Genomic DNA, 26,799 nt, shown 5'->3' with positions numbered 1-26,799 from the left:
TCGGTCTAGTATAACTTATTAACTTTGCTCTTCGCCGATATGATTATTTGCGTGCATTCATTAGTCGACGGGTATGATTCATCTCCAGCCAATAACACAAACTTTGTTCTCGCTTGAAACCATCAGTTTTTGCATGTTGTGCGCACGCTGAGTCGGATGTATTTAGAATTCAGAATCCTTCAGACATCTGCTGCGGTATGTGCATGCATGAACTGAACTTTTAAGTTCTCACCCACCCTCTACTGTACATGCTACTTCCCCAAAATTCCAGCGAGTTCATTTCTTGAGTCCAAACCAACCAACATTTGGACGCCTCTACCCTCAAAAAGAAGAAGAAAAAAAACGTTTGGATGCCTCTCAGAAAAGCATGTGAAAGTAAGCCAAACATAATTACCATTTAACACTTGATACATCAGGTAACTGGGATGATCCATCCCAAACACGGCAACACACACTCTCTGGCGCATCTCCAGACGGCACACACACAGCACGCACACATCTCTATCGTTTCGTACACAGAGCTCAAGGACCGCGCGTGTCAGGCATTACCACCAGCGCGGTGCTCCACTCCACTAGTTTGCTAAGCCCCAAAGCACCGTCCTTCGTAGTTCGTACACATAACCACGTACGTACGCACGCGCACGAGAACGCCAACACACCACTCATATAACGTACGCCTGCCGGCGGCGAGCGAGCTCACGAGCTCAGAGCTGGTGGCAGCTGCTCTCCAGCGGCGCCCCACGGTGGCACAGGTTGTGCTCGTAGGGCTTGCAGCCGTGCCGCATGACGCCGTGCAGCTTGGGGAGCGGCCCGCAGAGGTTGTTGTAGCTGAGGTCCAGCGTCTGCAGCGTGGACAGCGCCTCCAGCGACCTGGGCACGGTGCCGCTGATGCGGTTGTGGCTCAGGTCCAGGTACGTGAGCTCCTTGGGGAACTTGAGCTTGCTCAGGTCGAACTCGAGGTTGTTGTAGGACAGGTCCACCTTGCCGATGGGCCGCCCCTCGGAGAAGAGGAAGGACGCGTCGCCGCTCAGCTGGTTGTGCGACAGATCCACGGTGTTGATCTCGTCCTGCGCGTCGTCGCGCGGGATCGGGCCCGTCAGCTGGTTGTAGGACAGCACCAGCGACCGGAACTGCCCCTGCACGAGGCTGGCCGGGATGTGGCCGGTGAGCTGGTTCCGGCGGAGGTCCAGCGACCGGAGGTTGGGCATGTCGGCGAAGGAGTTGGGGATGGAGCCCGTGAGCTTGTTGTTGGAGAGGTCCACGGAGTCGAGGCTGTGGAGGCGCGCCAGGGACTCCGGGATGGAGCCGGAGACGTTGGTGTGGGAGACGGTGAGGAACTCGAGCTTGGAGAGGGAGGTGAGGCAGGCCGGGATGGAGCCCTGGAGGCCCGGGAGGCGGAAGAGCGAGAGCGACATGAGCGCCGTCAGCCCCGCCAGCGCGGACGGGATCTGGCCGCGCACGTCGTCGGCGCCGTCGATGAAGACGTTGTTCACGCGGCCGGCCTCGTTGCACGTGAGGTGGTCCCACGCGCAGCAGTCCGCCGACGCCGGCGACCACGTCTTCAGCGTCGCCGGGCTGCCCAGCGCCTGCTTCACCCGGAGCAGCGCCTGCCGGTCCGCCTGCGGGCACCGCTGGGGCAGCGGCGAGCAATGCGCCGTCGCCACCAGCAGGAGCGCCAGCAGCGGGAGGAAGGAGGCGGTCGACGCCATCGTGGCCCTGTGGCTGTGGGTGGCTGCTACCTTCTACTAGCTCAGCTTTGCTAGCTAGCTATGGAGGAGGAGGCCAAGGTGGCGGAAGTGTTGAGTGCGGGAGTGATGAGCTGAGCTGAGCTCTGGAGGTGGCGGTATTAAAAGGGCGTGAGGCCGGGGATAAATGTCCCACCTTTAATTTATTTTATTTTTATACCTTTGCTAGGTTTTTTGACCACCATCGAACCGGGACGGTGCTGAGGTGGCCCAGAGACTGCGAGGGAGGGCACGAGGCAGCAGTAGCAGCATGGCATGGCGCGAGAAGCGGAACCATTCTGGTGGATGAATCCCAGACTGCAACCGGACAAGGAGCGGCGGTAACAGGGAAGCATCCCAGTGGGTTCGGCTCGACTCGCGTCGTATGGCGCCATTGTTTTTTTAGGTCAATATGGCGCCATTGGTGCGTGCATGATTAGATTAGCATGTGGGAACTCCCAGACCCAGGCTTTCGCTCGTCCGTTTTTCGGCCTCCGCATAATTGGGCTGCCAACCCGGCTCGTCACGTAGCAGTCTTAATGCACGTACATGTGCTTGCCGATCTCCCAGAACCAAGACCGGCGTCGCCTAGCCACACGAGAACAACTAGAGCTTTTTAAATCCAAGAAACAGTTTGGAGGAATTACGTATGCTCCTTTGCCAGAGTACAATGTCACGCCCAACCCTTTTTTGCGCTTGGATTTCTCGAAATTTTTGCAAGGAGATGCATAATCAAATGCAATCTTTTTCACGAGATTAATCGCGGGAGCAGGAAGCCAAGAATGGTAAATGTAGGTAGCATACTCATCAAGGCATGGAAGGCAGCTCCTGCCGTGGCACGTAAGTCACTCACACATCACAACGAAAGCGCACGCATGGCACACGCCGGCAGCGGGCAGACACTAAGTGACCCTCTGACCCGAAACGTACGAGCTAGTGGCCGCCCTCTAGCCCGGCTCGGCATCATATCACGAATCACGTCTCGAGTCTTGCACCGCTTCAGCGCCCCATGTGAGGAGAGGAGAGGAGGCTGAATAATGCGGCATGGACGTGTCCGACAGGGTTCAGGCCGCACACGAGAGCGCATGTGGAAGCAAGCAAGAAAGAGTGAGGCGCCCGGGGAAGGAAGGAAGGCAGGCAGCGATGGCCAAAAGCAAAAGGATTCTTTCGGCTTTCCGGGCCGATGACGAGCAGCGCAGCGCTCGCCTGGCCCGGCCGCATGCAATGCAATGCAGCTTTGCGTTCGCTCTCCCTCCGGCCTCCAGCTGCGCACCACATGGCCGCGGAGATGCTCCTCGGGCTCACCAATCAAAGGGTTCGGCGGGCGTGCACCTTGCGCTGCGAGTGATCGTCATCTCTACGCTTTCTTTTTGCGGCAGGGTGGGGTCGGTGAATTAGATCGTGTGTAAAACGAGCCGATTGAGGAAGGCCGCCCGCAATAGAAAAGAGACGAGCGAGAAAAGATCTTACTAGCTCTGGTAAGATAAGATTTGTACTGTACTACTCGAGTGAGTGTACGCCACAGATCGATGCTAGCCTCGCCTACTGGCAAGCGAGTGAGTGACAACTAGCAAGTGGCTGGCGGGCGATCACGTGGATGCGCTCGTGAAAAAGTAGAATCGATCACTAGCAGCTGTCGTCGCTGTGCCGCCGCAGGCCGGAGTGAATACGCAAGGCAGGGGCAGTGGCAGGGATAAGTAATTGGCCGCGTCCACTGGCCTGTGCGATCTGCCGGGCCACCGCGCGCGCGCGGCTGAGCTTCACATGCCCGGCCAAACCGCCCAGGGCAGCGCAGGGCCAGGCAGATCGATTCGTTCCGTCGCCGGCAATTATTGTTACCGATCGATTTCTCGAGCCGTACCCCATACGCGCGCGCGCGCACTCATTCACGAATCATCCCGGACAGCGAGCGTGCTGTGAAGTGAAAGAAAGAAAGGCGTCCGTCCATCCCCCGATGCATCGCGCTGCGTTGCGCGCGAGCCTCCCCGCCCGGCCCACCACCGGTGCGCGACAGCGGTCGCGATCGCCGCGGACGATCCTCCGGTCGCCGAGGGCTTCGCGTCGCAACTCGCGGCTAGGAGAGCTAGCCTCCTGCCTCCCGATCACGCACGCGCGTGCACGGGGAGCGGCCGGCGAGCGCGTGGGCGACGACCTGCCGACGGCCGCGCGAGCGGGCGGATGCGGGCGCGGCGACGTGTCCGTCCGGTGTCCCGATCGCGCAGTCCAAGCGCTTGTCCGGTTGCTCCCGATGAGATGAACCGGATCTGGGATGCACATGCATGATCCACACGAAATGGGGGCGATGCATGCAGCTGCAGTTCCTGGACGAAAAGGATGGCACGCGTGATGCTGAACCTCTGTCAGTTTAGCTCTCAGATCTCATAACTAAAGTCAAACGTGGAACAGTAAGCTGGTTTCCTTGCGCGCTAGTAAATCGCAACACCGCTTTAAAAAAACTTTCCGTCTATCCCCTCCGTCACATACTCTAGGGTGTCACAAAAGGTCTTACCATATGAAACGGAGGGAGCATTTATCAACTGTCATGACAGTATGAAGAACATTAGAAATAATAAAAATTACATCCAGCTCAATTGATCACCTAGCGACGACTATAAGCACTGAAGAAAGACACGCCGTCATCATCGTCCCTTCTTCACCGGTGTCAAGCAAAACTTATTGTAGTAGACAATCCGAAAGTCCTCGTGCTAAGACCCCACAAGACCAGCCCACTAGAACAACAATCATCTCCGATGAAGACAAGCATAGATCAGAAGAATCCAATTTGTAGACACAAGAATGTAGACGCACCAAGACTGAATCCATGGAGATCCACCGAAGATCAATACTGACCAAATCCCACGAAAACGCCAGAGACACACCTCCACACACCTTCCAACGACGCTATACGCACGGCCAAAACAGGGACTAAGTGGGAGGACCTTATTCCAACTACAGGGAGTTGTCGTCATCTCGTCTTCCTAAATAGGACACAAACCCTAATCAACCATTAAAAAAGAATCTGAAAACGGAGCAGGAGCCCTTCAGCAACAAGGGCCGAGGTCCATCCGCCTCCATGACCCTAAGACAGTGTGGATCAGCGGGAACGCCGACGGGAGGCAAGAAGACCATCGTCCTGAGAGGAGTTTCTCGTGAGGAGAGCTAGATTGTACCCGCAACACCGCTTTGTAGCAGTACAAAAAACTACGTCCTCTGTCCGAAAAAGTTTGTCTCAAGCTTGTTTCTATGGATGTATCTAGCACTAATTTGGTGCTAGACACGTCTAATTAAGGGACAAACTTTTTCATACAAAATACTAGTACTAGGAAAATACAAGCTCTCCCTCAAGAAAAAAAAAGGAGGGAAAAACACAAGTGCTTGGGTGACGGCACGTGAGATGTTGGTAGCTGGACTGGAACTCGGTGACTCGATCCAGAGAGAGTTGAAGTATGTTCTCTTTTGGCAGAGATAAATTATGGTGTCCATGTTACGAGATTCCTCTAAACAAACACGCCCAGGTATTTGTTCGAGGTTGGGTTAGAACAAGATAAGGGAAATGAATAAAGAAATAAATAAAGAAGGGGAAATAAACAGGGACAGCATGGAAGGCCTACATGCGAGGTTCAAACTAGGGTCAAAGTTTGGTCTGTTGTGTCGCCACATCGAAATCAGACGCAGTAAAAAATAGTAGTACCCCCCTCCGATTCACACGAGTAGTAGTATTTCAAACGAAACTAAAGAGGAAATTAAAATGACTCGAGCTGTGATGAAATAGGAGACAAACCAAGATGTACTGTGTCACGGTTCAAAAAAAAAAAAACCAAGACGTACTGTGTCTACGATAGGAAAGCAACTGAGAATCTTGCATAGGGAAAGCGAAAGGCAACGAGAAAGCTGTGTGATCTTTACGGGAACCAAGAACTGCCGACAGGGTAGAGCAGAGCCGGTGTATATTCCGGACGAAACAAGCCAAATACAAGAAAGGAGAGAAAAATTAAATCAAGAGAGCCAAAGAAATAGTACAGTACTCCATATAAGGTTATACACAGCTGCAAGAAATCAGTAGCGACACAGTAGAAGATCGCAGAGCCCGGGACCGCTACCACGGGCGTACGCTACGTAACCTGCTGCTCCGCCTCTGTCGCGTGCCGCACGACCATTGTCCACAGCTCATCCATGTCGGCGTTTTTGGAATTTTGGCGTCAGCATATGCATGTTGCTGCTAACAATTTGCCTCGCCATCTGCTGATTAGTGCGAGAAGAGGCAATTTGCTCTCCAAGTTTAGCGTCCATGATCACCGCTGATACAATTAATTGGTTCAGAAGTTGGGTCTGATATATTCAATCAAGGAGATCATTGTGTTGCTGACTGTAATTGATTGATCATCATTGAGTCGATGGAAGCTGCTAACCGAAAGAAAAAATGGATATACATAGTACAGGTGAAGTCCCATGGGCACATGCAGCAGCACATTGCATCATAATGAAGCCCTCAATGTGGAGGCCAGCAAAACATAGCTCGTTTAGAGCATGTGGGTATTAAATACATCATGATGCAAATATGAGGCACATGACTTGAGTTAACTTGCAAAGCACAGCCCTTCACACTGTATCTACCAAACTGTATTATCGTGTCCTGCATATATGTCTACGAGCTACCACTAGAATTGCCGGGCTGCTGGAAGCTAGGATCGGCCAGAGGCACTCTCTGGATCCTCACCGGCTGATCGGCGCCGTCCACGGAAGGCTTGATGTACACGTTGAACACCACGTTGGTGAAGATGGTCAAGATAAAAATTGCCAGAGTCGAGAACGTCACGTAGGCCGGTGTCATTTCCGGGAGCTCATCACTTGGGCGTCCTCGCTGTATTATCATATCGCGGTCCATGAAAGGGTCTGTGCTAACAAAATTGAACATAAGTACCCATACAGAGAAGTGATCAAGCAGGCAAAGCAATGGCATGGACTATAATGGGAAGTACTTTCATAGTACATGCTATGCTAGTAAGGATACCCCCCTAGAAAAAGTAGGAAGTGACTTGAGGATCATTGTGCTGTCGTTGCTTAGCAACTGGCGAATTGTACGCTACGGATCACTGTGGCTTGGTATATCTAGAAGCATTGCTCTACGCTGTAAAGTAAGCACTACTGTGCTACTGCACGCACTTAAACTTTGAAGAACAAATGAGGAAATGAACTGTTCGTGTGCATTGTGTAATGAAACGATACTTCTCCTATTCATAGGTACTACAACATGAGAAATGACTAGCACTACTGTATAGTGTATACCGAAGTATGCACCAAAGTTGGCGACGAGGCTCGAGGCTAACAAATGGCCTGTTCCATCGAGCAGTTGTTTCAGAGTCTATTGAAGATCGGTCCATCTCTTCTCCGTAGATTATGCAGCCCAGCTAAATTTTTAGTTCAGAGAACACGCGAACGGCAAAGCAATGGCATGGACTGTGATGGGAAGTACTTCCATACATGCTATGCTAGCAAGCACACAGTACTCCCCTAGAAAAAGTAGGAAGCGACTTGAGGATCAATGTGCTGTCGTGGCCTAGCAACTGATGAATTGCACGGATCACTCGGGCTTGGTATATCTAGAAGCATTGCTCTACGCTGTAAAGTGTAAAGTAAGTGCTACTAGTGCACTCACTTGTGAACTTTAAAGGACATAGTACTGCTACGAAAGAACAAATGAGGAAATGAACAATTTCTGTGCATTCAGTAATGAAATACTCGTATTCGTAGCCCCGTAGGTGTAGTACTTGAGAAATGACTAGCACTACTGTATACTGAAGTACGTATGCACCAGAGTTAGTGACGAGGCTAACAAATGAGAGGACCTGTTCCATCGAGCAGTTGTTTCAGAGTGGAGACTGATCCATCTCTTCTCCGTAGGTTAGGCAGCACAACTAAATTTTCATTTCAGAGAACACGCGAACGGCGAACTTGACATGAATCAATTGTTATTGGCCGCGATGAAGATCTCGAACTCTAGACGACTGATTGAATGGGAGGACAGGGGAGCATGGATGCATGGAAAACCGGAGAGGCAGGCAACTTGGCACCAGGAGAACGGGGTGGGAAAGGCAATGATTACCCGGGGGAGGAGGGGGCGGCGGCGGCCTCATCTTGGGCTCCTTCAGCCCCTCCAGCTGGGCGTCGAGCTCCGCCAGCCGCCGCAGCGCCTCTTCCGCCGTGCTAGGCTCGCCGCCCTCCTCCTTCTCCGACGAGGAGTTGCCCGCGTTGCAACATATCTGCCTCCTTCTCTCCGTCACTGTCCGAGGAATAGCGGCGACGAAGCTCCTTCCGGCCACGGCGCTCGCGGCCAACGGGAGGAAGCGGAGCTGCATCCTCTTTGCCGCCCGCGCTCGGGAAGCATCCTCTGCAGCTGCGGTGGTGGAGCATTCGCGGTGTGGATAACGATTTGAAAACGGGCCGAAGCCCAATGCGCGGGAGGCCCATAGGTTGAGTCGGCCTCATTTTTACAGGCCTAAACGGTAGGACGACGAAGGACGCGGCTAACCCAAATCCTCTGCACTTTGCTTCGAGGGCCCGTAAGATCGGATCCCGCACCAGATTCGCGTACTGAGCGAGCGCTCGCGGAATCCGGAAGTGAGCGAGGCGACCAACGGCGAACACCACCGGTACGCCACCGCCGATACCCACCGTCTCCGCGCAAGCGGCGGGCGCGGCGACCACGATCGATGGGGACACCGGGATCGGGAGGCCCGGGGAGGCCATGGACGGCGACTAGCACCTGGGCCCCAGCCGGAGGCGCGGCGGTCGAGGACGCCGTGTCGTTCGAGACGACCGCAGACGACGCCGAGACTTCCCCCGCGGCCGTCGTCCTCGCCCGCCCGCCGTCCGACGGCAGCGAGGATCCAACTCCCTGCGAAGTTACGAGTGAGCCCTCGTTTTTCCTCTTTGATTTTCTGGAAAGGTTGAGCCTGCTGGAGGAGTTTGCGCGGTTTGATCGCGAATTGCTTTGTTGCGATGGTTCCTGTCGCTGGTTGGATGCAGATGCACGCGCTGTCGGGAATTGCTCTGTCGCGGTAGTCAGTGTATGGGTGGATAAACCCTAGTTGGCTAGTACAAGCCAAGCCCCAAACTGGCCATCGCTGTTTGGGGTTCCAGTTTATAGTCCGTTGAAATTGGACTACCATATCATTATAGATGCCCCAGTTCTTGTTCACAAGCTCATGCTAGAAGTGGATAACACAAACTGTAGTAGTACATCTTATATTTACTGTTATAATATCTGAGTTGGTGGTCGTCCATTTACCCTCTGAGATTACCTCTTAAGTTGCCATAAATTAATTTCCGCAATTATGCTACTTTCTATTTAGCAGACAGATGTATCGTGATCCTTTGGTTAGTTGATTTGATTGCTGTATATTTTGAGATAGTACTTTTTTATCTGCACAAAGCTAGGTACTACAATGACACAAGCGTCTAACCAGCTCATGCAATTAAATAGAACTTCTATAGCAATGCACGGGCATTTAATCTCCATAACAACGCCTGAGCATTTAGATTTAAATATCTTAAATACATTATACTCCAGTGTTTCTTATTCTGCACATGATCACCGTAATTGGTGTTTCGTGTACTACTTTAGAATATATCTGCATCATCTTACAACTCTAGGTTCCACATCTTCGACTAGCCTGAAATCAAAGTAAGTTGTTCCGTATGAATAGTCCACCCAACATCGATCATGTTGAAATTCCCATGATCTATCTCCTTCCTTTAATTGGGATAAATTGCAGAATTTTGACGGCTAGCTTATGTTAGAATACAAACAGTGGAAGCAATACTTCTATTTCTCGTTGTACATCCATCCTTTTAACATTGCAATTGTGGAGTCAGGCTCCATCTCATTCTGTGTACACCACGGTGCCTTTCATGACCCAGTTTCCTGTCAGTCTCCATCTTGTTCTAGAAATACTATGTGATATTTTACTGCTAAATATCAAACCATTTTCCATTTCATTATCAGTGTATCTAATCCATTTCTTTTCTTCAGTTAGTTTCACAGGAAAGTACGAGATTCATAGAGTGTATGTGCGAAGCACAGCTCGAACTTATGAAATATACTATTCAACTGACCTGAAGGATGCAAGTAAAGAATATCTATGCACTGTACGCTGTGGAATTGCTGCTCAAGAACCGCAGCCTCCTGGTGAAGAATGTGTATCTCAGGCGAGTAGCAATGCTGCAACCGGTGAAAAGCATGAACAAGAGGCCAAAAGTGTTACAAGCAGTAGTGATGAAGATAGCTGGGTTGAGGTCAAAATTCCTGAGTCTCCTCTTGGAAATTACACGCCAGAATCTCAAGAAGAAAGGAATGCGATAGGAATCTGCCAGAAAAATACTCTGGTATTTCCCTTTTTTATCAGCAGCCATTGTCTAGTACTCGCTATCAAAGAAATTTTCTTAGCTTCTTACGTATACTACAATTTTGTTTTACTTTGTCCATTCCAGGCTCACTACGAAGCAACTGCTGAGATAACTGATGCAAACCCATGTGTATCTCTTACTGTCCGTCTTCTTTCACTTCAGTCAAAGACATCAGTGCATATTGAAGAGATCTACATATTTGCTGATCTTGTTGAATCCAGCAGTGATGATTCAGTAGCAGGTCCTGGAAACATGGGAGGTAGTTCTTTGTTGGCTATGCTTGTTCCTGGCCTTATGCAAATTTCCAAATCTAGGGACTGCAAAATAGATGACAAATATTTTGCTGAGGGCTTGAAAGCCCAACTTCCTGAAGGCTGCGCGTTGAAAGATAGCATCCCATGTGGAAACATAGCGAAAGAAGCAGGGCTCTATGGTACAAATGATTCCAAATTTAGGCCAGCTGGAGTGCAGAGCAGACTACCACCTGCGCAGAGTGGTACGATATGTGATGATGATGGCAACCAACATGAGTTCCCGTTAAATGATCCCAAGCCTCTTCCATTGCCTGTAAAAACAACAGAAAATGTACAAGTGACATTGGCGAAGGATAAGACAGTATCAAATCTGTACCCGGAGGCTAGTCCTATTATGAATGAAAATGTTACTCCACACAATCACATTGAGAGAATGCTGGATACTCTGATCTCTAAGGTGGAGAAGGTGGAGTTATGTTGCTCTAGGTTTGAGGAGAAAATGATGAGGCCCCTCAGTAGCATTGAGGCAAGGCTTCAGCGACTGGAGCAGCAGTTTGATTCATTCTCTGTGGAGATTCAGTCTCTACGAAGTTCTTCTGCAAGAATGTCAGCACCAAATGTTTTTCCTGATACAATTAACTCGCAGCAACAGGAACATAATGGTGGGAATTCTGGAACTTCTGCCTCTGTGATGAACAGGCAGCCAGGCTTGCTTATGAGGGCACCGGAATTTTCTTCAGAAGATTACTCTAATTGTGATGTGGCTGATGAGAATACAGTTAATTTACATGGACCTAATGTTGTGCCAAGGGTCCTTAAGGCTCCTGATTTCATCTGTGAACCTGGGTTTATATGTGAGAAGCTTCATGGTGGGCCTTTACCTTTTGAGAGAGAACGCAAGACTTCCCCAGGTCTAGTTATCAAGGTTCCTGAATTCCTAAATGATGAAGAGGATGAAGTGGAGGAAGATAAACAAGCAGAAGCTGACAATGTTGATGATGGTCGTACAAATTCTAATGATACTCTGAGCAAAAGCACTGACAACAGCTTCAAAGGCAAAACTCCTGTATCTGTCGATGGCGCATTAGCGTCTGCCTTGGAGGCATTTCTCACTTCCACCAAAGGAACATCACCTTCAAAGTCTGTTGCTTGCACTGGCAGTAATGTAAGTTGTGGAAATACTGATGATTCCTCTAGTTCCTTCCCTTCTCATGGACATCTTCATGACACATCCACTAAAGATGACTTTCATGGCATCTTTGGTGACACAAAGAAGATTAGTACCTTGATATCTTTTCAGGAGGTTGATGCGGCTCCACTCATTTCTGTATCTAAGGCAAACTTGGTTAGCAGTGTTGAGGTAAATGGACAGAATATTGATATGAATCCGGACAAGAAGGCATGTGCTAGCACTGAACTGTTGGTTGTTCCTTCACAGTCTCCTACAGGATCTATAGATGATTACACTCAGGTAAATGTACAGAACAATGGTCCTAATTCGGACATGATTCCGCTTGTCACAAGCACTGAACCTGTGGATAATCCTTCTCAGCTTGCTACACACTTCGGGTCTGTTGATGGCGGAACTCAGGCAAAACCTCCTACCATATTTCAATCTGTTGGTGAGACAGCTCAAGTGGATGAAAACAGACCTTCCTTACCATTGGCAGAGTTTCTGGCGGCACGGAATGCTTTTAGGAATGGTACTTCTGAGGTGTGCTGTGGTAATGATGACGCTGCAATTCCGTCCTTCCAGAGAACATTGGCAGGAGCACATCAGAACTTGGAAGGTGGTGACAGCAAAGCAAGCCAGAAGAACCCAATCTTCCAACTTTCACTATTGAAGAAAGCTTTAGAGGTTGATGAGGGAGACGGAAACTTTTGTGACGACATATCCATCGAGACAACCTTTGAACCATCAAGCTACGCAACTCCTGCAAATGGTGCTAACAGGCACAGTACGAATGCAATGGAAACCCTGTCAGATGAGGATGGAGTTCTGGAGAATACAAAGGGCAGCATTATGCCTTCTGGTGGGCACAGTACCAATGCAATGGAAACCCTGTCAGATGAGGATGGAGTTCTGGAGAATACAAAGGGCAGCATTAGGCTTTCTGGTGGGATGGACTCTGTATTCTGTGGCAGCTTGTACTCAAGCCCCAGCGAAAGCTTCAGAAAACCAGAGGTAGAACACTCCTTGTCAGATTTGAGTGGTACGGAACCATCTGATGGAGATTCTTCCAGAGAAGCCACCGGTTCAGGGAATGCCGCGACTGGAAATCATGTGGAAGAACTTTTTGCGGGCAATGGAGCTCGTCCTGATGTAAGCCCAACTGTGGGGTCACAGGAGAACGACATATTGGGCATGGCTTTCGTATCGAAGAGAACGAGTACAAGCAGCCCTTCTCTCGACTTGCTTGCTGAATCATCTGATTCTGAATCGCAAATTTCTTCTGTGGAGGACTCTGACAATGATGCTGCTGGCCTTGGTTCGGATCATTTGTTCACTGCATTCCCATCTTCAGATGATGATGCCTTCGCCATGGACGGGCCTTTATTTGACGTGGTTGATGCGCCGGCACCGTCAGAGGTCAATGCTTGTGCCTCCAACAAACCCTTGCTTGATGTGGTTGATCTAACAAACCCTTCAGAGACATATACCGCTTCAGTGAACGAGCCTTTCGCTGATGTGGTTGATCTGCCAGAGCCTTCAAGCTTGTATGCTTCTGCGGCGGACGAGCTTTTTGCCAGTGTAGACAATCTGCCAAAAACTTCAGAGACATTTGTTGGAGGGAGCAGTGGAGAACATCCTGATAGCCTTATCTAGGTTAAATGCGTACTGGCTCTACTTATCATGGATAAGACTCGTATCCTCAGCTGCACTTTATAGTTCTTTCTTAACTGGTGTGGCATGTACAAAAGTGATGACAGAGTTTTCTTCCACGGCCATGCAGTTTTTGTGTACATATATGTCCCCGAACAGTATAAATGTAGCTTTGGCTCACTTTGCTTTTCTGCCGTGTGGTGTGCAGCATATTTAGCGTGACCAAAATAACAAAGTTTAATCTTATGAAAAATGACCTTTAAATCATTTCAGTATGCAAAACTGCAAAGAGTAAACTTTCATGATACGAGCACTCTGAGACTAGCCACAATGGGTAGTAACATAGACTAGTAACATGCCCATCTTACTAGTCTATGTTACTACCTCTATAGTGGGGAGTAACATATGTGTGGTAACATGCAACACTTCATTTATTAGGCTATAGACACATCTTGCATTGATATGTGTGATGTTACTCATACTACTAGTAAGTAGCTATGTTATTACTTTCCTCTCTTTCTTCATTTATTGCTTGCCACATCATCTACTTTATCTAGATATGTGTGATGTTACTACCTATGTTACTCCCATTGTGGGTAGTCTGAAGATGTTCTTCAGACATGAAGATCACGTCATCTGCCTGTGAAGAATATTTATTGTTTTATGGTAGTTTTCTCTTTTATATTTTGTGATAGTGCTTACATTTACATTTTTCTAGCTGCATACTGTGATTATTTGGTAGTTTTTCCCCACGGGAGATTTATCTGATATTTGTAAGATGTTTCGTTGATAAGTCACAAAGTAGTGCTCCTTCCGTCCGAAAATACTTGTCATCAGAATGGATAAAAAAAGATGTATCTAGAAAGTATTTTCGGACGGAGGAAGTAGTTGTTTTATTCCCTTGGATTAAAAAGTAACCGGTAAGAAAATTAACACACTGCTGGACTGGACCAGTTCTCGCATTTCCGGCGCTTGCAGAGTCCACCTCGTCATCATGATCAATGTAACCACCAATTATTCGGAACACGCCATGAGACGTGATCAAACAGGAGAACAAGCTCAACATGTGAGCTTGCTTGTTGCCCCCACCATTTTTTCTCTCTAGGCTAGAGAGAGGACGATGATGCATGCATGCACATGGGCTAGTCCTGGATCATGGGCCGCTGCGCCCCACCACAACAACAAGGAACGTAGAGGCATTTAATTGCAAGACGGAGGCCCACTCACTGGCCATGCTCGCCAATAGAGTGCCAAGTGCAACGGATCCATGGGATTCGTATCCTCTCTCTTTGAACAACCGCACGGAATTATTCAGGTATTGTCTGATCCAGCATTGACGCCTGGTCGTTTTGTGTCCATGATGATGGTATATGGAATGCAACAGCAAAAAAAATGCATACCTGTGCTGCATTCACATGCACAGGCACGCTGTTACCATCAACTACTATTTCCAGTCAACAGAAATCTTAACAATTCTTTGATTCGCAGAGATTCTGTTCTTTCTTATCGAACTGAAATTTCTGTGGAATTCGTATAAAACGTACTATGTGAAAGTGGCGAGTGTCATTATTCTACGCCCCCATGCTGAGAATCCAAAGTTGCCAAGCTCAGATACTTCTGAATTCAGTACACAAGAATGGTCCACTCCCACGCCAATATGAAGAGCACAGGTCACTGTCAATCGAGGATACGTAATTCATGTTAGTTGAGCTTGGTTGTGCTAATTTGGAACATTATCGAACTACGCGAGACCAACACATAAAAATAATTTCCGTTTTGCAATGAATACGCTCAGATATGTGTTATGTGTGCTGCATGACTGCCGTTTCTCCCCCAGACTCTCACCTCATTTTTTTTCTCGAATACGGACTCTCAGCTCGTTTACGTGACAATTGAGTGAGCAGGACTAGCTCGCGACTGTAATCCTCGTTCTGCCGGTGAACTGAAAGACAGGGCACGTTCTGCTGTTCATAGTGAAGCCGGCAGGTCGCATGCCATCATCAAGACAGAAAACTCAGTTTAGTACTTCAGTTCCAAATTACTGATCGTTTGACTACTCTTCACCAGATCTTCAGAAGTCAAAACAAAAGCAACTCTTCATCAGTACACTGGGCCTCCAAGATTTTTTATGTCAAAGTGTTGTTAGTTGAGCATTGAAGACACAATAAAAGAAGCCGGACAAGGTGTTGGTGAGACAATAAAAGAAGCCGGACAGAGAAAAAACTATTTAGCTGAAAATAAGTGACACGGGTGAATATTGGAAATCAAGAAACTGGTGATTCAGAAGGCTTGCAAATGTGCATAGAACAGTAAATTACTGCATATCTTGTTCATATTGACACACACACAATATCCTCGACCGGAAACAAAAACAAAAACAAAAACAAAATACAGGCAGCTCTTGCACTTGGACTCAGCAGGCAGAGCACACCCTTCCATTCTTATGCTATGTACTACTCCATATCAAACACGAGAAATGCAGAAGAAAGAAAGACACACCATACATGTGGATACAACACTAAAACGAGAGTTCCACACAGCGAAGCAGCGAGCACAGGAGGTTCCTATGAAGCGAAGCGGTGAACGATCAGGCGACGGCGAGTAAAAAGCGAAATAATGGCGGGAAGTTGATCAAGGAGGAGGAGCAAGCAGGGCAGCTCAGAAGAAGGAGCGCTTGGTGGGCGCCCTGCCGACGGCCCGCATGAAGTTGGCGAGCTCCAGCACGCGCGCCACCTTGGTGCCCCTCTTGGCCTCCGCCGACGCACGCTTGTCCTCCGCCTTCCGCCGGGCCCTGGCCACCTCGTTCTGCGCCTTCTCCATCGCCTTGGCCCGCTTCTCCTCCAGCTTCCTCTGCACGCACGGGAGTTTCACATTCACGCGATCAGAATTCGTTCAGAGCGAGCATGGTGTGGTGTGGATTGATCATTGATGGAGAAGATTGGGGCTGTGTGTACCTCGTACTTGTTGAGCCATGCGCTGGCCTTCTCGACCTGGTCGCCCTCCCACCCGTTGATGACGACCTCCTCGCGCTTGAAGCGGTTGTTGACCTTGGCGACCTCCGCGATCTGCCACGCCGCGATCTTGGTCTCCACCTCGTCCTTCTTCACCTGCCCCACCGACACCTCGTCGCCCTGTCCATGTCCGGCACCGGGCGCCGCCACCTCCACCGGGCGCGGCGACAGCCCCCGGCGCGGCGACGGGATGGGGTTGCTGTCCGGCACGATGGCGAGCGGGTTCGTCTCCTCCAGCTCCTCCTCGCCGATCCTCCCCAGCGCGTCCTCGTTCGCCACGCGGTCCACGCTCTCCCTGTGGCCCGCCGCGGCGGAGGACGAGGCGTTAGCGCTGGCTGCTGCGGCGACCATGGCCGAGAACTCCCTGCTCATAGTAGGGAAGAGCTCGCTGGGGGCGGTGTCGCTCCCGACGGAGCGAATCGACGTGTGTCTGCTCCCCCCTGCCCCCGCCGCAGACCCCCAAGAGTCCCTGCTGCCCGGCCGGCTCCGGCGGTACAGGCTCAGCGCGCGGGGCGGGCTCAGCGCGTGGATGTCCCTGAACTCTGGCTCCTCCCCCTCTTCCACCTCGATCGGCCGCCGCTGGTGCTGCTGCTCCCCGCTCCCGCTCCCCTGCTCGACGCCGCGGCTGATGACGATGATGCTGCTGCTGCTGCCACTAACCGCCGTTTGTCCACTCAACATGTGGCACCTCACCTCCGGCCTACCTGATCGTACCAACCTCCGCCGCTAATGCGCTAAGCCACTACTGGCGCACAAGAAACCATCTGCGATTAATTTGAGTTGAGTTGGAGCTCAGCTGAAGCTGGGGACGCGATCGAGCTGCGCGGTGCGGGTGTGGTCTGTGGTGCGGTGGTGAGTAGGATGGTGGCGCAAGGAGCCTTCTTAAATAGAGGCCAGGTTGTGGCAGCGGAGGCGCCCACCAATGGAGGGCGGGGGGTTAGAGAGTGAGAGGAGCCGCACTGGGAAAGAAATCGGGATATTTTCCTATTTCTGCTTCAATTCCCGCTCCTTTTGGTGCTGCTTCCTCGCGCTTTCTTATTCCGGAGATTATGTTTGTTTTCTGGGAGCGCAAGGGTCGCGTGGGCAAAGTGCGCTGACTCACACTATCATATTGCCGTTCCACCATGCATCATCGTAATACCAGATGATATTTTTTTTGCCATCTCTTTGCACTCTGCAGGTTTTCATCATATACTAGTACTCGCAAAGAAAAAAAAAACGTACCATGAACATTTTTTTAACACAGTATAGACGCAAGCGCTTATATACACGCGCATACACTCACTCCTATAAACGCACACACGCACACCCTATCTCTATGAGTACCTCCGAAAGACTGAGCCGGCATATCATCTTGAAATTTACGAAGTCATTGTACGCACCTTGTCGTCGACGGGAACGTCTCCTCCCACTGAATGCGCATCGCCGAAAATCCTGAAATAAATTCATGAATAAATGCGAGCACCAGGACTTGAACCCTGGTGCATGAACATTTATAATGTAATCAGCGGCAAGAACCGGGTAATAATTGCCAAACCATCGAGCTAGTGATCGATGCTAAGGGCATCTCTAACACTGACCCGCAAATTTGCTCCGACATGCGTTTACGGACAAGAGGATCAGTCCGCAGACACTGATACGGGGGCCGGTCATCCAATGCTATCATGTATATGTCCGTCAGTAAAGGGCTATTTGAAATTCAAATAAAAGTCTGGTCCATGGCGCGCCGGATGACATGCTCGATCACAACCAAAAAAGGTAGTATGCTTAAGTTTTTTACATGCCCGATCTTGATCAGAAGAGAATTTTAGTCCGTGCAGAAAATTGAGATTTTCTGCCCTTCTCGACCGGCAATCCGAGCCTCCTCCACACTCAAGGTGTCGCCGCCGCCGCGTATGCAGCCTCCATCTCCTTCTTCGCCTCCTCCTCCTCCTTGTCCACCGCCTCCAACACATCTTTCTGGCGGTGCAACATCTTGTAGCGGATGGTTTGCACGATCATTCTTGCGTCAACATCTAAAGACTCCACCTTCAAGGACAACATCTTGGCGTCCTCTGCATCGGCTGCGATCTTCACCTTCTTTTCTTCGAGCCCCGCCTTCTTCTCCTCGAGCATGACCTTCTTCTCTTCAGTCAAGGCCCTCTTCTTTTTTAGCACTAGCTTCCTCTTGATCGCCTCCATCCATAGTTTGAACCTCTCCATCTTTTTTTTCTCCTTGATGTTCGAGCGCTTGACGAATGCCTCCTCCTTCTTGGACAAGATGTCCTTGAACCTCTCTGTCATCTTGACCATCGCACCTTCTCGCTTCGCCCTCTCCTTCTCCCAGTTCTTTCTCTGAAACCCTCTTCTAATCTTCTTGGGTGGTTCTTTCATTGGGTCGGTTGGGTCACCGGTTTCTTCCTCGGTGGCTTGGGAGCTAGTCTTGGCTATGAATAGGTTCCACTTCGGTTGCCCATTCAACTTCAACCAACAATGCATGACGGTGAATTTTTTCTTCTTCAATTTCTTGAACACCGTACAAGCACGACAAGGTTACAAAAAAGCCAATGATCAACAAAACTATGCATATCCGGCTTCATAACAGGGCACATCTGGCCAATGATCAACAAAACTCGGCATATCCGGCTAGTGATCAACAAAGGTCTGCATATCCGGCTAGTGATCAACCAACAAAACTATGCATACCCGACTACAAAACTGGGCACATCCATCCAACGATCAACAAACTATGCATATCCGGCTAGTGATCAACAAAACTATGCATATACGGCGCCTAAGCTGTTCATATCCGGTGAATGATCAACAAAAGCATATCCGGCTACAAAATGATCAACACAACTATGCATTTCCGACAAGTGATAACTTACTTGCTCGGTGATTTGGGCACCACAATAAACCACCGTGTGATGAGATGCGCCAAGTGGCCACAATACATCGACACGGCCTATTGGATGGTGTACCATCGGTGGTTGAGGGACTTTGGTTCACGGTTGCGGATCACCGCGTCAGAGTAGGGCGTGAAATGCTTGTGTTCATGGAACCATATGTGAGTGTTGGCCCAAAAAGTTGAGCCCTTTTGCTCCATGCTATGGATCTGATCGAGGCTAGTGGACAACCATGCATGGCACAACGGCTCGTCCTCCCGCATGTTGAAGCTTTCTCCTCTACCCTTCTTCTTTGGATCGCCACCAAAACCATCCGGATCATCGTCTTCGCCGTCCTCATCCTCCTATGTCTGTCCGATGGCCCAATCCTCTTGTTGTTGTGTGCCCTTGCCGGTCTGCTGCATGTCGGCCTGGGAGTAGCCCTGCTGTGTGTGAGTAGAGTCTTCCACCCGCGTTCTCATAGCCTCCTCCTCCTCCGGTGCCGTCAGGGATGATGTCCAACATCTCCATGTCCGCGTTGTCGTACGCCTTCACCCGACTTTAGGAATAACAGTGAACAACGTGTGGGCACCCATGTGCTTCCCGTCCGCTGTCCGCATCCGGACGAGCTGTGGCAAAGCAAACTCAGAGAAGAGCAGCGGCGCCTCGTTGACATCAGCGTACATGCACTTGCCCGGCAGCAGTTGCCGCAGACTGCCTACCGAGCTGCTTGGCAGCGTAGTAGTACGGAGCCTTGTGATGCTCCGGCCATTGTAGCGTCTGGACGGTGGGCGACACCATCTACACTTCGTGACCCCGACCGCGATCTCCACCATATCTGCGACCCGCACGCCCACCGCCACGAACGCCACAAGCATGCCCTCCATCGGCCTTCCTCTTCTTCATGAGTGTTGTTTGCTTTGTGGCCTTCGCTTTGACGCGGCAATTTTGTCGCCTCCCTGAGTTGATCTTTTGGGCGAGTTTGATGCTCAGATCATCCTGCGCCTCCCTGTAACAGCCCCAAAATTGGGTTATCATTTTTTGTGCTGTTATTCCTTCCTGGCACTCATTTTCAAAATCCTTCTCCTGAGTTTGCTGGATGACTCTGAGAAATTTTGTCATTTCCAACCTTTCAAAATCCTACTCATGTCTTTTTCAGTGGGCAAGACCTCATTTGCATCAGCTCAATTCCTCTTAAACCCTAATTCCAAATTTTTGGAATTTGGATATGCCCTTGTGATTACAAAGGAGCCACCATTTTCCTTGTTCTGTTGATCCTCCCAATTGATCCCAGAGATCATCCTATCTTTCTTAACCTTGGATATGCAAAAATATTGCTAAGTCCAATGCAATATTTTTGAATTATGATTTATTCCTTTTCTTGCCTTTCTGAGGAATAAAATCCAAAGGCATAGCTAGCCATCTCCTAAATTCATGAGAATTGGTGGAGTTGATGCTTATGCCTAATCTAAGCTCTGGCAAGTATATTGGCCATAATTAAATAAGGAAAATTGTCTTTTCCTATTTAATGCCAATATTGCATTTCTGCCAATTTCCAAAGGAACTACTATTTTTATAGCAGAGCAAATTCCCACATAAATTGTGGAGCTTGTCCTTGCTATATAATCACTAGTTCCATCCTTATATCATGATTCCACAGTTCAAAATTTGGCACATGATCCAATGCAAGTTGTTGCCTTCTCTGAAATTTTGCAAAGGAAGTGCTTTATTGCTAAGTCCAATTGAGCTGCAATTTGGCAGGGTGTTTAACATTGTTAAATAACCCATGGATACCAAAGATGAGCTCAATACATTCACCCTAGCTCCCTGTGCAATTTTTCAAAGTTTCTGACCAGAACACAAGTTTGTGAAGGAAGTACCTTCATAGTGTTTCCAAATGGGATGAAACTTTTCCATCCTATCAAGTATCTCAAATCATTATCCTCCACCCAAATTCAGTTCATTTCATTGAACTATGTGAGCACAGGAGCAATTCTTGTTTTCTGTCCAAATTTTCAGTTTGTGAAGCAAGTGTATTTTATCTTGCTCCATTATGGCTGATAATTTTTCCAGGCCTTCTCCTAATCATATACCTATCTACACAAGATTGTGGCTCATTTCATATAGCCAATTGCCCTGAGGATTTTTCTGAAGTTTTTGGACAGAAATGATAGCTGTGAAGGAAGTACCATTTTGGTAAGTCCATTTGATATGAAATTTTTACAGCATCATGGTATGTCCAAATCATCTGGCTTTGCCAAGTTTTAGCTCAATCCATCACTCCTAGTGAGTGCTTCATCATGATTCAGTTTCTGGGTCAGATTTGGTGGTTGTACAACAACTATGGTAAATAGTTGTCCATTTTACCTCAAAACTCCAAGGACCGTAGTCCTTTCTACCCCAAGCCTCCCGGACATCAAGTTTACCATTTAACCTCTCTGGTTTTATCTCTAGGATGTTGCCAAGTTTGCAACAGCACACTTGTGGAGCTTGGTTTACTCAGCTCAATTTGTCTCTGCCCGTTTCTTTACCATGGTAATACTCCACTCTGGAAGGACTACGCGGTAGACATGAATTTACATCAGTTAAAACCCCAGAGCGCGCCATGCCAGTGGTGACTACGAGGGCAGCCAGCCAAAACGGTGGTCTAGCCACTGTTCTCGTCGGCAGCGCTGCTCCGACCGCCTCTGGCCTCACCATTAATGTCCAGTAGCCCCCCTCGTCGTCGTCTTCCCTCTGGACCTCTGGCCCCCGTTGTTTTCTTCTCCGGCGAGCCGTGCCAACGCTCGAACAGTGCGTGCCCGTGAGCTCGTCCTCTTCCTCGCCGGTGTCCGCTTCCTCCTCTTGTCCTCGAGCCTTGCTCGTCTCCGTGACTCCTTGGCGCTCGTCCGCACCCTCCTCGTCGCCTTCCCGTGCGCCCCCGTGACTGCTGCGGCCGGCAGAGCTGTGGCCGAACTCGCTCGGCGGAGCTCAGCTCGGGTGCCCTTGCCCCGGCTATATATAGCCCGTCCGCGCCTCGTCCGAGCTCATCTGCAGCTTCCCCGACCCCTTCCACTCCTCCCCTCGACACCCGTAGCTCTCCCCTCGCCTTGGAGCTCCCCTGTCCGCTCCATGGCCGAAGCATCGCCGCCGATCCCCCTCGGCCACTTCTTGGCCATGGCCCTTCCCCTCCCTTTCTTCGGCGTCCCCTACTCCCTCTGGATCATGCGGAGTCCCCGCCGCCCTCCAGTTCCGCCGGGGAAGCCCTGTCGTTGCGACCCTGACCCTGCCTTGCTCCGGCCATGGCGCCCGAGTCGTGGCGTCGGCACTGTGGGCCGTCCCACGCGACCCCGCGGCCACCAGCAGGCACGGCGTGGAGTGGCAGAGCCCCTCCGCTTGTCATCCGGCCCCGGGGAGCTGCGAGGCGATGGCCAGGTCGGCGGCCGGCCCGCCCCTGTTCTCTGCGTCGCGCTGGAGAAGAAGGCCAGGCGGGAGGAGAGGGAAGATGCCGTGGGCCCTGCCTGTCATTGTCTCAGCGCTGATGTGGCGGACCTGCTGACTGGATTAAGTGGAAGCGCATTTCATGTAAGTACGTCTCCGGTTAAAGAAAGCGTACTCTGCTGCTTCTTCTGTCAGGAATACGCTTTCAGTGTTATGAAGACGTGTTTTCTGAAATGCGTTTTCTCTTTTCAGCCCCGCCCGCCGAAGTGCTTATTTTGTGAACGTTCACTGCTTGAGTGCATTTTCTGCCTAAAAAGTGAACGGCCACAACTTTTCAACCGTAACTCCGATTGAGGTGATTCCAATGCTCACGTTCTCTGTTCATCGAGCCCTTTCCGTTGGTATCATTTTCATAATGTTTTCGTACAGTGAAAATGACCATTTTGCCCTTGCACGTAAACAACCCCTCCGAGAGAGAACTGTTTCCGGCAAATCTTTCCGCGATCGTTTCGCACTTTTTCTCGGAGTATTCCTCGACCCCCAGGCAAGCCAACCTCTTATCATGAGCCTCGAACTTGCATGTTGACTTTGCTTGCACCTTGTGTGTGTGTGTGTAGTTGCAGTTGTTTCACATCATTTTCGTCTGCAGTTATTATGCCTATTATGCATGCTTGTGTTTTCATGATATCTTTTGCCATGCTAATTAAAATGTTGTTATTGATAATGCCATGTCACTACTCTACTTTATTTGCATGTCATCATTATACAATGTTATGAGGATTGTAATGCACCGTTGGTATGCTATTACTTGGTATTGTCATGTTCTTTATGCTATAGCTGTGCACTTGAGTAGTTCAATATTTTGTTCATGCAATCGTATGCTGCATGCTCATTGTTGCATTCATGTTCATGATGATGGAGAAGGAATTAAAATGACTTAATAATAACAAACCTCCTCCGTCATCGATGGGATCGAGTCATAGTGCCACCAAATCGAACTTTTTCAGTGCAGCCACATTTGCCTTTGTGGGAAGGCCTTAATGCGAGCTATTGTCGTGACCTCTCGCTGGTGCCTCCCACTAGGGAAGGTTATGGGCGTGCTTACCCTGATCAGGTAAGCGGACATAACCTTGTGTGCTCGTTTTTGAGATTTTTGGTACCAGTCCCCGAGTGGGAGTTGACCACGACGGTGGTCGGGGTGTCTTTGGTAGACACGGGGCCACCCAGGACCAGCCCATTGGGGATTGGGTCGGAGTGGCCGGGAGAGCGTCATGGCAGTAGGTTGGTTTCGTCGGAATGCCGTTGGTCCACCCGAATGGGATGACGAGGCCATGGGTTCCGTGGTGTGGGTACAGTGTGCTACCTCTGCAGAGTGTATAAAGTCTATCGATAGCAACAGTTCGTAGTAGGTCCCACTATCAGGTCTTGGTCGAAATGGAGGATAAACCTGAAATAATTAAATTGGTAAATAAATATGTGATAACAAAAATATGGTGACTTGGACTATGAGATAGTTGTGAGAAGTCACGACGATGTTTTGATATGATCACGAGACGAGGTCTCGATAAGTGTTGGAGACCAAGTGTTGGTCATGGTTGTGATCGCCGGAATGATCACCGCTCGGTTGCGAGGCAACACGTTGGTAAGAGAGTCCGAGGGACTCGGTGTACGAGTTTGGTTGCATTGCATGAGTAATATGTTGCATTTAAAAACCTAAGGCAGAACAGAAGATGATTGTATATAGTTAACATGCTATGTCTGCATTGGATATAATCGGTAGTTTATTTTCAGCATAGTTTCATGATGCCATGCCATGCTTCGATTGGCATGTTAAATTATGCCATGATTGAGATGATATGCTTTGCCATTGCCATGTTAGAAGCATGATCTGATATGCCATGTCATTGCCATGTTAGTAGATGTTATGATTTGGTTCATGCTTAGTTGAATTTTTATCATGCCATGTTTAGTAATTGATATGAGATAGGTTGTTGCATGCGCTTGGTTCTTGCTTTGTCTTCTGCTTGTTTGGATGCTATGTATTTGGTTGTCTTGCAAGTACATTCAGTGTACTGACCTGGCGTGTCATGCCAGTTTTGTAGGTCATACCCGAATTGTTTGCTTGATCCGTCGTGCTAGGCCGTAACCTTGCCAGTCCTGTGAGTTGTGGAGCCCAGCCAGAGTTGTTATGCTGTCAAACCAAGACTTCTGCCGCCATTTTAATAGACTTCCGCTGTTATTTTCTAGCCTTATGGCTATGCCAGATGATTGTATTCATCAATGATGTACTCTGATGCACATGTATTCGATGAATATTATTGTACCTGGAATGCTGTATTATGGACCTGTCGTGCGTCAGGTGTTATGCTGGGCTGACGTGCGAAGGCCCCCTGCTCCATGCGGATCGGGGTGCCACACTCCCCGACCTCCATCTCCGGCAGGTCCTGGTCCGGTTCCATGTGTCGGCGGCGGCAGCGAAGAAGAAGCGAGAGAAAATGGCGGGAATTAGGTGAAGAGTGACGATTTGGAAGAAGAGGGTGGGGGATTTTAGCACAGGAACAATGCAAAATGTTACAAAAGGGCGGGATACGTGATGCGGAGCATCCCTACATCATCCCCATGGACTCTACTACAACTCATTAAGCACGAGGTGGACCAATGACAAGAGCACGCGCAATCGAAACTGAGGTTAATTCTTTCCTCTTAGATTTACATGAGAGTTGGGTTCTACCTCAAATGGATTCGTTGTGCCTTCTTAGGTACTAAGGACTTGACCATGCAGAAGCTAGGAGGGAGACTCAAGCACACATGGAGGAAGGAGAAGGAAGAAGGGCATGAAGGAGTGGAGCCACTGGACACCCGGGTGCCCGGCCGCCCCAGCCTGGGCGCTGCTCGCCGCCCCGGGTGCCCGGCCACCCCGCTGGGCGCTGGCCCTTGCCTCCGGGTGCCCGGGCCGCGACCCCTGGGTGCCCGGCCTCTACCGCGGCTAGGCCGTCGACCCTCTGACCCGTCCGGGTGCCCAGCCCCCCTCTTTGGCGCCTCCCTCAGACCGGTCCGGGTGCCCGGACCCCTTTACCCCAGGTGCCCGAACTCCGCCGATTTTGTCTATGTGCAACTCGGGCAATATGACCCTTGTACCCCTCTTTCCCTCTTATTTCGTCCCTAGGCTATAAGTACTCTCCCCTAGCTCATATAGAGGTTGGCAAAGTATTTGATAGACACTAGAGAGCTTTGCTCCTTGTATCGCCTCCTCTTGGAGATCAAGCCCCCATCTTGGGAAGAATCCTTGTGGATTATCAAGGCCTCCTCTTGGAGAAGATCAACATCAAGACCTCATCTCCTAGGAGTGGGAAGAACTTTACCCTAGTGCTAATTTCCTTGAATTGTTCTTGTATGCTTGTGGATCTCATGTATGCTACTCTAGTGGATGTGTTATTTGGGTTTGTTTGAGTGATTTCCTCCTTGTGTTCTTGTGTGTTCTTCCTCTTTCCCCCTCCAAGTGGGAAAAGATCCCATCTAGGGTTTCATCCTACAACATCTTGGTATCATGAGCAAGGTTGATTCACATCTTGGAGTCCCTACCCCCCATTTGCTAGCCTAATTTCGTTGCTTTTTGGTCCCAATTTGAAAATCCCCACAAAAATAGCCCCAAAAATTTTTCTTGCAATTTGTTGGTTCTTGTGAGATTTTGTTGTTTTGGTCCATGGATTTGTTGTTTGGCAACTGGATCTAGCCTTCCCCCATCCATCCCCACCTTTCCCACCACGAAATCCACCAATTTCATCCATTTTCCACAATTTTCGCCCATTTTGGCCACCACCGGGTGCCCGCACCCTCGGGCAAATTTGCTCAACCCCGCTAACCACCCCGGGCACCCGTACCCACCCGAATCAGCCCAACAACAACTTCGTTTCGGCCATAACTTTCACTCCGGGAGTCCGATTTTGACGTTCTTTAGCTCATTGTGTAGCTATTGACATCCCCCATCCATCTAGATAGGTTCAAACATCATTTGACTCCATATTTTTTTTGGCATTTTGGCTTCTTTGCCTAGGCCATCCACCATATCATCCGCAAAACCACCATAGCTTTCCGCAACCTAACCCATTTTGAACCATATAGCATTTGTGGTTGCTTGAGTGGTGACTTGAGTCTCCTAAGGTGTTTCAGATACTTAGGGACGGTTGCTTCTTATCAACCACCACCACAACTTTCGCATTGCCAACTTCGAAACCACCTCTGATTTCGCTACCACTGAGGGAGTCCTGGATTAGGGGGTCCTCGAACAGCCGGACT

General features: G+C 49.6%; 4 protein-coding genes and 1 long non-coding RNA gene across 6 annotated transcripts; 2 read left to right on the top strand and 3 right to left on the bottom strand.

The window, feature by feature from the left end:
* Positions 1-370: 370 nt before the first annotated feature.
* LOC109751170 (polygalacturonase inhibitor 1) lies at positions 371-1,837 on the bottom strand. Its single transcript, XM_020310092.4, has one exon. It carries the CDS (start codon positions 1,707-1,709, stop codon positions 705-707), a length of 1,005 nt encoding a protein of 334 aa, XP_020165681.1. The 5' UTR covers positions 1,710-1,837; the 3' UTR covers positions 371-704.
* Positions 1,838-6,129: 4,292 nt separating this feature from the next.
* Positions 6,130-8,133, bottom strand: LOC109751069 (uncharacterized). Its single transcript, XM_020310007.4, has 2 exons — positions 7,828-8,133; positions 6,130-6,617 (listed from the first exon to the last, which is right to left on the bottom strand). Exons 1-2 carry the CDS (start codon positions 8,078-8,080, stop codon positions 6,370-6,372), a joined length of 501 nt encoding a protein of 166 aa, XP_020165596.1. The 5' UTR covers positions 8,081-8,133; the 3' UTR covers positions 6,130-6,369.
* Positions 8,134-8,257: 124 nt separating this feature from the next.
* LOC109750912 (uncharacterized) lies at positions 8,258-13,461 on the top strand. The gene is made up of 3 exons (XM_020309860.4): positions 8,258-8,633; positions 9,757-10,109; positions 10,215-13,461. The coding sequence occupies exons 1-3, from the start codon at positions 8,435-8,437 to the stop codon at positions 13,209-13,211; spliced, it is 3,549 nt and encodes a 1,182-aa protein (XP_020165449.1). The 5' UTR covers positions 8,258-8,434; the 3' UTR covers positions 13,212-13,461.
* Positions 13,462-15,506: 2,045 nt separating this feature from the next.
* On the bottom strand, positions 15,507-17,122 carry LOC109750811 (remorin 4.1). Its single transcript, XM_020309785.4, has 2 exons — positions 16,163-17,122; positions 15,507-16,058 (listed from the first exon to the last, which is right to left on the bottom strand). The coding sequence occupies exons 1-2, from the start codon at positions 16,898-16,900 to the stop codon at positions 15,867-15,869; spliced, it is 930 nt and encodes a 309-aa protein (XP_020165374.1). The 5' UTR covers positions 16,901-17,122; the 3' UTR covers positions 15,507-15,866.
* Positions 17,123-21,692: 4,570 nt separating this feature from the next.
* Positions 21,693-25,957, top strand: LOC120973201 (uncharacterized). 2 transcript variants are annotated; one of them, XR_005767416.3, is made up of 4 exons: positions 21,693-22,647; positions 22,756-22,858; positions 22,933-23,047; positions 24,598-25,957. It is a non-coding gene; the product is annotated as an uncharacterized lncRNA (long non-coding RNA). The 2 variants fall into 2 exon arrangements; XR_012202178.1 differs by having other exon boundaries at positions 21,708-22,647; positions 22,756-23,047.
* The last annotated feature ends 842 nt before the right edge of the window (positions 25,958-26,799 follow it).

The sequence above is a fragment of the Aegilops tauschii genome, chromosome 2, assembly GCF_002575655.3.
Source record: "Aegilops tauschii subsp. strangulata cultivar AL8/78 chromosome 2, Aet v6.0, whole genome shotgun sequence".
Lineage (NCBI taxonomy): Eukaryota > Viridiplantae > Streptophyta > Magnoliopsida > Poales > Poaceae > Aegilops > Aegilops tauschii.
Note: the sequence above shows the minus strand (reverse complement) of the source record. Positions and strands in the feature narration are given on the sequence as shown.

Excerpts from the sequence above, each read along its gene's own strand:
- LOC109750912 (XM_020309860.4), top strand. The coding sequence starts at position 8,435 with ATGGGGACACCGGGATCGGGAGGCCCGGGGAGGCCATGGACGGCGACT. Across the intron at positions 8,634-9,756 it reads AACTCCCTGCGAAGTTACGA|TTAGTTTCACAGGAAAGTAC; the intron begins GTGAGCCCTCGT and ends TCTTTTCTTCAG. Across the intron at positions 10,110-10,214 it reads TCTGCCAGAAAAATACTCTG|GCTCACTACGAAGCAACTGC; the intron begins GTATTTCCCTTT and ends TGTCCATTCCAG.
- LOC109751069 (XM_020310007.4), bottom strand. The coding sequence starts at position 8,080 with ATGCAGCTCCGCTTCCTCCCGTTGGCCGCGAGCGCCGTGGCCGGAAGG. Across the intron at positions 6,618-7,827 it reads GCCGCCCCCTCCTCCCCCGG|ACCCTTTCATGGACCGCGAT; the intron begins GTAATCATTGCC and ends TTGTTAGCACAG.
- LOC109750811 (XM_020309785.4), bottom strand. The coding sequence starts at position 16,900 with ATGTTGAGTGGACAAACGGCGGTTAGTGGCAGCAGCAGCAGCATCATC. Across the intron at positions 16,059-16,162 it reads CATGGCTCAACAAGTACGAG|AGGAAGCTGGAGGAGAAGCG; the intron begins GTACACACAGCC and ends CCGTGCGTGCAG.
- LOC109751170 (XM_020310092.4), bottom strand. The coding sequence starts at position 1,709 with ATGGCGTCGACCGCCTCCTTCCTCCCGCTGCTGGCGCTCCTGCTGGTG.